This window comes from Oncorhynchus nerka, linkage group LG28, assembly GCF_034236695.1.
Source record: "Oncorhynchus nerka isolate Pitt River linkage group LG28, Oner_Uvic_2.0, whole genome shotgun sequence".
NCBI classification, from domain to species: domain Eukaryota; kingdom Metazoa; phylum Chordata; class Actinopteri; order Salmoniformes; family Salmonidae; genus Oncorhynchus; species Oncorhynchus nerka.
The window spans coordinates 23,583,579-23,595,726 of record NC_088423.1 but is presented as its reverse complement, the minus strand read 5'-3'; the positions used below and the strand labels follow the sequence as shown (position 1 = coordinate 23,595,726).

Genomic DNA, 12,148 nt, shown 5'->3' with positions numbered 1-12,148 from the left:
TCATGGAACCGCCCTCCAAGGCGAGTGCTTATATAGGACTCCCGACAAAATTTACATTAGATCAGAAAACATGGAGCTGTCGCTACATGTTAAAATGGTTGGCGATTTAAATATAGTCAAGATAACCCCCGGGACAGGGTCCTCATGTTGAAATAGCTATACCTCTAGACCAAAACCTGCCGGATGAGGCTGGTGTGTGACGTTGTTCAAACTACTCTAGAGACCAGAAAACATGAAAGCTATCGCTACATGTTGAAATGGTTGGCAACTCTACCAAAGGACAAGACCAGAGAACGTTGCGATCATTCCCACGTTGAAATGGCTAAGAAATCGAAGAACTAAAGAACAATTTTTCAGGCTGCAGCTGTATAAGTACTTTAGTCTGGTAAACGCAACCGGTCGACCGACCGAATGGTACTCTGACATATCCATTATAACAACCTACAACTACGGAGGACTTTGATCTCTGGTGGACAAACCAGAGACTTTCTGTCGACAATCTATCCAGCAGATGGATCGGCGATCACAGAGATGGACAACAAAGGCATGCACTTGTAAATATGTACATTGCATTTCTAAAATCCCAATGACCAGTTGTTAGGGTGCTAAATATCCATATTTACAATGAACGTTATGAACTGTATTACAGTGGGTCCACTGAGTTTCCCACTCTTTCCCGCTCTTTGTGTACCAAGCTGTCACATCGGTATTGTCCACTAGGGACTTCTTATTTGTATTCTGTCAGTAACCAATGTATGACCTATTGTGTGTGTGTTTATGTAATGACAGAGATGATAAAGATATTTTACTACATCCTACTGTACTTATCACTATCTCTTTAAGGGGAGGGAGATGCTTATAATGAAAATACATTATGGTTAGTTGAATAAAGCAAATTCAACTGAAGTCATTGACTAATACATTAGCGGGTGCTTATTAATTGGATTCTTGGACAGGAACACAAGGCATTAGCTGTGTAATAGATGGAAATATTGCCAGCTGGATAATTTGTATGAAACTAATGTACAGGCTTATTCACAACATTGCTTGAAGATTGCTTTGGGCTCTGTTTTGCCATACGGTGGAATGAAATCTTTGCAGTTTTAACCCTTGTGTGGTGTTTTTGTTAGTCACCCAATGTCCACGGGTCTGATGGACCCACAACATTATTGGGTTTTTAAAACAATACAGCCATAACAATTTACGTAAAAATACTTCATACTTAGATGTTGATTTATATCAGTTACAAGCAATAAAGACAGCATACATGGTTAATGTTTGCCATTTACCTCTGCGAGATCATATTTATCAATAAAAACGCTATTCGTTTTTTAAAATTAAATGTGATTTTTGTAAACAAAATGAGGGACAGAGGTTAACTGCGTGTGTGTGTTGCAAATGTATTTCTTGCACTTGATGCATGTGTACTGTGTCTTCCTGTTCTTCTTGGGTCCACACACATTGCTGCTCTTCTTCTTGTTGCTTCCGGCAGAAATCTAGAATGATGAATACACTTAGTTAAGGAATTTTACTAACATCTCACTCACATAAACTCAGCAAAAAAATGTAGGCCTGTTGTAAGGCAGGTCCTCACCAGACATCACCGGCAACAACATCGCCTATGTGCACAAACCCAACATCGCTGGACCAGACAGGGCTGGCAAAAAGTGCTCTTCACTGACAAGTCGGGGTTTTGTCTCACCAGGGGTGATGATCGGATTTGCGTTTATCGTCGAAGGAATTAGCGTTACACCGTGGGGCCTGTACTCTGGAGCGGGATTGATTTGGAGGTGGAGAGTCCGTCATGGTCTGGGGTGGTGTGTCACAGCATCACCAGACTGAGCTTGTTGTCATTGCAGGCAATCTCACCGCTGTGCGTTACAGGGTGGGCAATCTCACCGCTGTGCATTACATCCTCCTCCCTCATGTGGTACCCTTCTTGCAGGCTCATCCTGACATGACCCTCCAGCATGACAATGTCACCAGCCGTACTGTTCGTTCTGTGAGTAATTTCCTGCAAGAAGAGGGCTAGGGCCATTCCCCCCAGAAATGTCTGGGAACTTGCAGGTGCCTTGGTGGAAGAGTGGAGTAACATCTCACAGCAAGAACTGGCAAATCTGGTGCAGTCCATCAGGAGGAGATTCACTGCAGTACTTAATGCAGCTGGTGGCCACACTGACTGTTAGTTTTTATTTTGACCCCCTCTTTGTTCAGGAACACATGATTCCATTTCTGTTAGTCACATGTCTGTGGAACTTGTTGTGTTTATGTCTCAGTTATTGAATCTTGTTATGTTCATACAAATATTTACACATGTTAAGTTTGCTGAAAATAAATGCAGTTGACAGTGAGAGGACATTTATTTTTTGCTGAGTTTATGATGAAGCAGCATCACAGGCAGCCCAGATCTGATTTCATATTTTGTGGGTTTAGATGGTATGTTCTGCCTGAAGGGGCAGCGGCCCCTAAATTACATAAGCTGCTCATCAACAGTAACATTGGGCCCAGGGTTGTAAAATAGGGGACTTGTCCCACACTGACCTGATTGCAGCCAGCTTGTCTCTCTGCCGCCGAACTGGTCTGGTGTCTCGGTTGTCGAAGTGGGTAATCCTGGAAATAACGTGGAAGTTTTCCAGAGACATCATTTTCATCATTTATCATTTTTCTTTTAGTAATCATTGAAAATTGGTCCCACAGAAACGAACACCACACAAGAGTTCAAGCTAACTTCCTTTAAATTCTACACATTTTGCCATGATTTATGCCATTATGATATCTGAATGAGAGCAACAAAAACATCTGTGGGGGCCCCCTGGAGGTCAGGGGGGCCCCTGGTATGTCACCTTCATGCCCGGTTGGTAAATCAGCCATGATTACTACAAGTTTAGATAGCTGGCTAGAATAACTTACCAGTCTAAAACATGTGAGCTGACATTGGCTAATTGAGTGACTGTCAGTGACTGACATAACAAAAGGAAAATCGCTGATGAAAAACCAAATTTCGAAATTTCGCCTTGTGTGTTCTACTATTCTAAGGCCTAGATTCAATCAAATCAAACGTTGACCAGCGATAGCCAACACCCGCATAATTGATGTTTTGGTGGTGTCGCATCTGTAACTGCGTTGGTGCTGACAAAATTGGTTAGCAGCTGCTCTTGATCATTGTCACGAAGCCACACCTGTCCCACTCACGTTAGAAGTTCAGAACAAGAAAGTGTAGGCTATATAGAAATAATGACGTTCAAATTGAAAATCATTAAACTAAATAAGGAGGATTTCTATCAGACTAATCGAGGTGTAGATTATATCTCACATTCCAGTGTTCAAACTTGTAACAAGGCTGCATGGGATTTCTCTTAATGCTACTCCATGCAGCCGATGGGAATGTCCGCTTTAGATTTTATGCCAGGAGCAGTTGTGGATTTTACAGCTCTAACGCAGTTCCACCTAAGACACTGCCAAAACAACCGCTATGCGTTTTTTAGGGGTCATAGGCCATCTAGTGGCCAGGGGTCCTAAGTAACCGCTTATGTCACTTATGCCCAGGGCTGAAGATGTTTTGTGATATATGGTTAATATACCGCGGCTAAGGACTGTTCTTTTGCCTGGACACAGCCCTTAGCCATGGAATATTGGCCATATATCACAAACCCCTGAGGTGCCTTATTGCTATTATAAACTGGTTACGAATGTAATCAGAACCGTAAAATAAATGTTTTGTCATACCCATGGTGTACGGTCTGATATACCATGGCTTTCAGCCAATCAGCATTCAGGGCTCGAACCACCCAGTTTATAATCAAAAATATTCCACAGCATAGGGCATACAGAACAGAGCATACACCCAAACATATATTATTGTGATCTTCTCCCCACCAATGCCAAAACTGTTCAATTTATATCTGGCAATAAAATAAAGCTAATATTTGAATGATCAACTCATAAAATGTGTTTCATGCAGTGCACATGATCAAAATCATATTATATTGCTCAGTGTGAATTCCTACTTATCCCAGCTCTTTAGGGGAACATTTCCTCTGTTATCTACTGTGTAAACATCCTATACTCTATGTTGTCCCCATGGTGATTGTAACCGAATCTGTCACTGACAGGAAATTGCTTTATGTTTGTAAAGTCTGTGTTTATTGGTTGTGTCTGTGCATGCATATCCAATGTATAAGAATCACTCCCTCTCAGACTCTATTGTATACTATACGTGGGTAATACAGAGTTTTGACATTTTGAATTATTAACCTGTTTTATTAGTATTGATGGAATATCATACACTGTAAAGGGGTTGTGGTGAATTTGGCAGTAACTTACAGGCAGCTAAATTCCAACTAAACTTTGGTTTAAAAGTACATTACTGTAAAGAAACATGTTATCAATTTGTAGTGGTCATATAGTCCGTTTCTGTGACTTTGCAACACAACTGGACCTCTAAGCACTATTCTAGTGACAGTGGGTAGATTGAGGATTAAATGTTTGTGGCACCAAATAATGCAGTCCACTCGACTGGCAAATTGCCACCCAGGCAAATTCCAATTGAGGGCAAAGTCATAGTATGTTTCAAATAGTCAAGAATGAAGACAAACAAAAATATCCTCTGGGTTGTATCCCTGGGGGTAATACCTGTTCTCCTAATGCTCCCCATTGATTCTCACAGAATGCCTGTCCAAATCCCCTCATCTTTGTTGTCACTAACAGCACTAAACCTTTACAACGCTGTGATAAATTTCCTTCAAGTAGCTTGTAAAACTGACCATTGTAGGCAGTAGTGAGTTAACAGACCGCAGCAACATAGTCGACATTAAAGGAATTCAACATAAGTATTAGTCAGTAAAATGAGCTCCCTGACAAGCTGCAGTGACCCCCTTAGAAAAAGCCCTTCAGAGGTGAAAGGACACTTGAGTGACCCAGGCCCAACCAAAAAGCAAGGACAATAATTATTAATTGTAATCTAACCCCTCTCTCTGCCTACTCTTTAACCCCTATGAGCCATCACCACAGCAATGTGATGAACGTGTTAACCCCTCTCTCTGCCTACTCTTTAACCCCTATGAGCCATCACCACAGCAATGTGATGAACGTGTTAACCCCTCTCTCTGCCTACTCTTTAACCCCTATGAGCCATCACAAATAAAATAAAATAAAATTTGATTGGTCACATACATATATTTAGCAGATGTTATTGTGAGTGTAGCAAAATGCAGCGTGATGAATGTGTAACCCCTCTCTCTACCTACAGTTTAACCCAGATGATCCATCACCACAGAAATGTGATGAACATGCCTGTTTGTTTCCTATTTTGCACAGTAAAAAAGGATCAAGACCAGTTCTCTATCCCTTCCTTCTCTGCCTCCTCTACTTCCTCATTTCCTCCACCACCTCAGTGAAGGAGAGTGTGTGTAACAGGCAGCCAGTCATTCTGTCAACTGGGTTCTGCGCAGGAGGCCCTGGCTTCAGCAGCTTAACCAATCAGAGGACAGGCAGTAGGCAGGGCTTAAACCAGTCCCCATCCCAGCTCTCCTGCTGCCTGTATCTGCATTCAAGCTAAAAATTACTCCATGTAGTCTGACTTCCTGGGAACCTGGGGGAGAGTGTTGCGAGCCCCATACATGACCCATTTCTCTAGCTCTGTTTGGACTGAAACTGGGATCTTTTTTAAACCTCCTCACCAGGGAGAGGGGACTACAGGGATTTCCCTTTTTTTTAGCTCTCCATTTATTCTTTCACCACATCGGTGGACAGGATGATCGCAGCACAGCTTCTGGCCTACTACTTCACAGAGTTGAAGGATGACAAAGTCAAAAAGGTGAGTGCCCTGTAGGAATGTGGCTACAGTGAGCAGAGCTGTTGTTAACTACCTTCCAAAAATAGGACAGCTTTGAGGCACAGAGCTCAGGGCCATGTGACAACAAGTGACACAATCTGAAGCCCTGTGCTTATTGACTGTCTTGAAGCTGGTAGATTCACTCTCAGGCTTACATTTCCCTGTCTTGTGATAGCATGCAGCAGCATCTACAGTGCCTTGTCAGGCATCTTGTTTGTAACACTGCAATGCCCTTGAAACCAGGATGTAGCCTGCCCTGAGCAGTGGGCCCTGGGTTTTTCCATGTCTGTTGCGACTGAATGTGTAGGGTGTGTTTAGCTCTAACCTTGTGAGGGGGCAGTTCAGGAGCATCTACCACTACCCGCCTCCTGAGTTAGGTTTCAGCCTTCAAATGATATTGCTCCAACCTGCTTCCTGGAGGCCCTTGCTGTAATAATTTTGCTCTATCATCGTTGAGAGAGAAAGGAATGCAAACTTTGAGAATGCACATGTTGAAAATGCTCAATACCTCCTTTCCTGGCTGTTGCAGGACTACTAGCTAGGGTGTGTTAGTGGCAAATGTGCCTAAATAACAGTTAGCAAGAACATACTGTAGCTGGCAATCCTATATCGTTGTGATAAATGTAATCAAATCAAAATCAAATAAAATTTTATTAGTCACGTGACAAATACAACCTTATAGTGAAATGCTTACCACTGAGTAAAGGGTCTGAATATTTTATTTGTATAATTTAGCAAACATCTAAAAACCTCTTTGCTTCGTCATTATGGGGTATTGTGTGTAGATTGATGAGGGGGAAACTATATAATATGTTTTAGAATAAGGCTGTAACGTGTGAAAATGTGGCAAAAGTCAAGGGGTCTGAATACTTTCAGAATGCACTGAGCTTATATATATACATTGTTGTGTCTTTACTGTCATTAAATGTGAAGACTTGTTTTATCAAATCAATTCTCTATGTAATTATTATTACGTGATTAAACTAATAATGTCAACTTAATTAACTAGGAAGTTGGGGCACCACGGAAAATGTGATTTACAGAGCTATAATTTTCAGAATATAACTCTTCAGATATTTTAATATCTGATCGATTAGTCATTCTCACCAATGTATTATTATTACCCTGTTAGTCTCATTCCAAATGTCGTAAAATTCTTGGTTATCTGCACAAACTCCAGCATAAATTCTGAATCAGTGATATACAAATTGGTTTATTTATTTATTTATTATCTAACTAAATAATCACAGAAATACATAACAGAAAAAACAGTAGATATTGGTTTCTAACAATGATAGAAAAGTCCCTAGTGGACTAAGCCGATATGACAGCTTGGTAGACAAAAGGAAAGGAGTGGGACTGAGAAAGAACGGAAAAGACCATATGGATTAATTACACATAGTCTATAATTATATTCATTGAAATGGTAGTCCTTTGCACATGAACGGCCGCTCATTTGAGAATAATTGCAATGTATATATATTTACGCCCGTATGTCATTGTTGGAATCCTTGAATGTCCTGTAGGTGTCACGCCCTGACCATAGTAAGCTGTTTATTCTCTGTGTTGGTTGGGGCGTGATAGTGACTTGGGTGGGTCATCTAGATGAAATGTATGTCTATATGTATGCCTGATATGGTTCCCAATCAGAGGCAGCTGTTTATCGTTGTCTCTGATTGGGGGATCATATTTAGGTAGCCGTTTCCCCATTGGTATTCATGGGATCTTGTCTACATGTAGTTGTCTGAGTGCACACCATTAGCTTCACGTTTCGTTTTGTGCTTTATTGTTTTGTTTTGGTGAGTTTCAGTTTATTAAAATATGTGGAACTCTATTCACTCTTTTCTTGGTCTACTCCTTTCAACGAACGTGACAGTAGGATTCATCAGTCTCTGATTAACTTTCATTGAAGTCACAAAGTCTTTTGTGGTTGTAGAATGGATACTTCAGAGTACCATTCAGAAATGTTGTCGGTATTCTCGTTCTAGGTTTACGTCATTTCTAGCTGCAGACTAGTAAATTGTGTTGTCTAGCCAATGCTCCATGTGGGATGGTTTTCTAGTCTTATGGTTTGTGTGGTCTTAACCAATCGAGATGTCCGGCTTACCGTGGGTCTCTGGCTTGAAATGTACATTTCGTCAAGGGTGGTTTTATACATTTCAGAGAAAAGGGCAGTTCTATGACACCTGATATAATGGCTGACCTGACTGGGGCGTGGCCACTGACTAGTTAAACTTTACATTGAAGACAATTCTCTCATTTTAAAGGTTAACATCCCATTACATCGTTTCACAAATAATTTAATAATTTAATTTTATACAATAATTAGATGCAAACCCCATAATTGAGAAATGTACGGGTTTCGCCTGCAATATCTGTTCTGTTATACTCACAGACAATATTTTGACAGTTTTGGAAACTTTAGAGTGTTTTCCATCCTAAGCTGTCAATTATATGCATATTCTAGCATCTGGTCCTGTGAAATAGGCCGTTTACTTTGGGAACGTTATTTTTACAAAAATAAAAATAGTGCCCCCTTACAATCAGGAAGGGACTCTTATTTAGAAAGCTCTGCGTTCCTATGCGTCCCTATTGAGCAGTGAATGGGATATCAACCAGATTCCTTTTTCTATGGCTTCCCTAATGTATCTAGTGTCACAATACATAGTTTCAGGCTTTTATTTTGAAAAATGAGCCTGAACGACAACATTGTGTCAGTGGTCAGCTGGAGGCTCTCAGAGTGATTTGTGCGTAATAGACAAGTGCGACCATTGTTTCTCTCTTTCCTACTAAGAAGCCACCTGTCCCGGTTGATATATTATCGAATAGATATTTGAAAAACACCTTGAGGATTGATTATAAAAAATGTTTGCCATGTCTCTGTCAATATTATGGATATAATTCGGAAAATGTTTCGGCGTTGTCGTGAGCGCTATTCCGGTGGATTTCTCAACATAACGTGACCAACAAACGGAGGTATTTTGGGTATAAAAATAATCTTTATGGAACAAAAGGAATATTTGCTTTCTAACTGGGAGTCTCGTGAGTGAAAACATCCAAAGATCATCAAAGGTAAACGATTAATTTGATTGCTTTTCTGATTTTCGTGACCAAGCTTCCTGCTGCTTGCTGGACATAATGCTATGCTAGGCTATCGATAAACAACACAAACGCTTGTCTTGCTTTGGCTGTAAAGCATAATTTCAAAATCTGAGATGACAGGGTGATTAACAAAAGGCTAAGATGTGTTTCGCTATATTTCACATGTGATTTCATGAATATTAATATTTTCTAGTAATATTTTTTGACCGTTGCGCTATGCTAATTAGTGTAGTTGATGACAATTCTCCCGGATCCGGGATGGGTAGTTCTAAGATTAACCACGTTTAGATGGCTTTAAAACCTTTTGAAATCATCGAACAATGGTTGAGAGATGAGCGATATCGTCACGCCCGAATCAATTAGTGCATGACAAGGTAAGCAGTCCTCCAGGACTGTTTCCAGGTATGGCCGTTTAGATTCGCGTTTAGTGGACATATTCCCCACAAAGTGGAGTGGTCGTTCGCAACGACGTGATGTGTCATTTCGGTCCGAGGTGAAGGCAGATTTCCTCTTCGGATTTTGAGTGGGCTTGGCTTTAACGAAGCTTTTGACCTTTTTCTTCGCAACCTTTGCATCATATTCTATAGACAAAGCCTCTGGGCTTGTTTCTTGATCAGGGTGGCCATGGATTGAGTCTCGAGTGAGAGCAGGAGAAATTAAATTTTAACATCCTTAATGGTCAATCAGTTCATTCCTGCGGACCTTGTGTCCAATTCTCCGTCTAGTCCTTCTGACTTATCTTTGACTATTTTCTCAAATTCTTCTCGCTTTAGTTCTTCACGTAGTGGAACTTCCAGAGAACATTGGTCTACGTTTTGATTGTTACCCTTGTGCTCTGACACTTTTTGTGGGTAGGGTGCAGGAATGAAGCGAACAGGTCAATTGTATCGGTAGTAGTTTCAATGGCGATTTAATTTACAGTTATTTAGACTGCAGAGGTTATTGGATTTGTGGTTTTGTAGCAGAAACCATTGTTGTGCATCATCTATCAGTGCTCCAATACCAGATAATGCTCCCTTTAACTGGAGTGAGTGCTCCTGGTCTGAAACCGTGTGGTCAGGGCTCTTAGCGTTGCGAGCTTTTGATGCCTCAAAAGCTGTGCTTGCAAGTTCTCTGAGTTGTAAGATAGGCAAGCCAACATTGGCTCTAGGGCCCAAGTAGGTAATGAAGGTGGGATACATGTTTGACAGAAACATTTATTTGAATGGTAACAGCTCTTCCATTCCTGTTTCAGTGAGTAGTCCAAAGTAAGCTGAACAAAGCCTATGATAGTAAGCTTGTGGGTGTTCATTCCGAGTTTGTTTGACAGTGTTTTCCTGTGAGCTATTGTGTTTGCGAGTCGCAAACACACTGAATTCTCATTTCAAAGCTGTGGAAAGTTTAGTATAGTCGTTAAGCATGTGTTGCTGTTACACAAATGAACCTCGTCGACGTTTGCTTCAACAGGTAAACTCGGTCAGAACCTGTAGCGTTCGGGTAGCCCTCCAATGTGTCCTCTATGTCAGCTAGGAATGTCTCAGTATCGTTTGGCTGACCTGGAACGGGGTCAAAGGTGTGGAAATTCTTGACAAGTTTGTCAAGGTGTTCCACGCCAAGTGGACGGAGAAGGTTGGCTTCATCCTGTGGGAAATTGGAGCCGAAAGGCCAAGAGAAGAAGCCAAGTTTGGTTTTATTGGCCAAGAGGCGCCATATTACTCAATGCTGAATGGCCAAGAGGAGAAGACTGGGGGACACATGAGGGAGGCAAAGTCTGAAACCTTCTATAGTCTTCACTCCTTTGAGTGCCGGGCTCCGGTTGCTTGGTTGGGTAGTCATGCTGTAGCCCGTGATCATTCTGGAATTCCACCAGATTAAGGGTGGTATTCTGCTGCATTGCGGATTCCACTTGAGCGCTTAGAGTACTGAATTTAGGCACGTGAGTGTATCACTGGCTCCTTTCGGTCTCAAACCTATCTGTCATGTTTTGCAGATAGAGGTCTTGAGTAAGGAGCGAGAGATTCAGTGATGAGATTTCCTGCGCTTGCTTGGAAATCAATATTTCCATCTTCATCACCTGAGTTCTCTCATCATTAATTTGCGCAGCAACTTCAATGAATTCTGCTGATTTGTCCTCCAACTTAGTCGTTGTGTTCATTAACTGATCATCTTTGGTCTGCAGCATTTGGAGTAGAACAGTGTTACTTTGAGTAATGTTCAACAAAACTGCATGCATGTTATCAAGTTGAGCGCTCCTGTTTGTAGATAACTCGTCAGATTGATCTAGTTTTGTGTGGACATCGTCGTATTTAGTTTTGGCTAAATGGAGTTGTTCCTGTAGAAGACGATTTTGTTCCTGTAGGAAACCATTTTTTTGAAGAGTTTGTGCTTTATCGTCGTCATAAGTTTTTGCAATTACATTTAATTGTTCAGTTTTCAAACGTAGTTCCATAGCTAGCAGAATTGTTCCCTTTTCTGCATTTGTCATCAATTTTCCAGTTCTCTCCACCTGTCCCTTTATGTCTACTGTGTCCTGCCCGTGCTTCAGCTGTGCACTGCGGTATTGGACCGAAGCCAATTATGGATGGCAAGACATCAGGGACTGGAGATAACCTTCACAAGGCCTGCGCCTGATTTTGGAGAGCATTTGTCGTGATTTCTACTGTTTTCTGCTAATGACAAAGTTAGGGTTGGTATCACTACTGAGGTCAGAGGTCAGAGATCAAACCTTTTATGGGTGAGGTTTCACTACTTAGCGGGGGAGTGGGAACCAGCTTGCACATTATTAGAACATTTGAGAGGAGAGAATTTGTGGTTTTGGAATATTTTGGAAGATGCAAAGACAATTTGAATCTATTTATAGATGTTAATGAACCATCAGTACTGTATCATAATGTGGGAGTTGCATGTGAATGAATTTGCAAAAGCAAATGTACTTGATTTATCAATGATAATGATTAATCATACCTGTATAGGCAACTGGGAATTAAAATGGAATTATCCTGAGAAGTTAGTTCATCTAGGTTAATATGGGAAAGTTTAAAATGTCTAATTTAATTGGAAGAACCTGAAAAGGTATTTTCGACAATTTAACTTATTAAATTGAATGAGACGATGATATCCAATCAATTAAGATTGTCTGGATTATCATACGTGTAAACAGTCGTTTGAAATGTTAGGGTACATTCATCACCAGGTTCACATGTCCCTAAGGCCGAAGCCACATGGGATTCCCAC

General features: G+C 41.0%; 1 protein-coding gene across 1 annotated transcript in view; it reads left to right on the top strand.

The window, feature by feature from the left end:
* The first annotated feature begins 5,525 nt into the window (after window positions 1–5,525).
* hk1 (hexokinase 1) overlaps window positions 5,526–12,148 on the top strand; it is a 49,488-nt gene continuing 42,865 nt past the window's right edge. Inside the window, exon 1 of the mRNA XM_029640202.2 lies at window positions 5,526–5,815. Within this exon, the coding sequence (XP_029496062.1) occupies window positions 5,753–5,815 (63 nt within the window). The 5' untranslated portion in view covers window positions 5,526–5,752. The remainder of the gene's footprint in view (window positions 5,816–12,148) is intronic.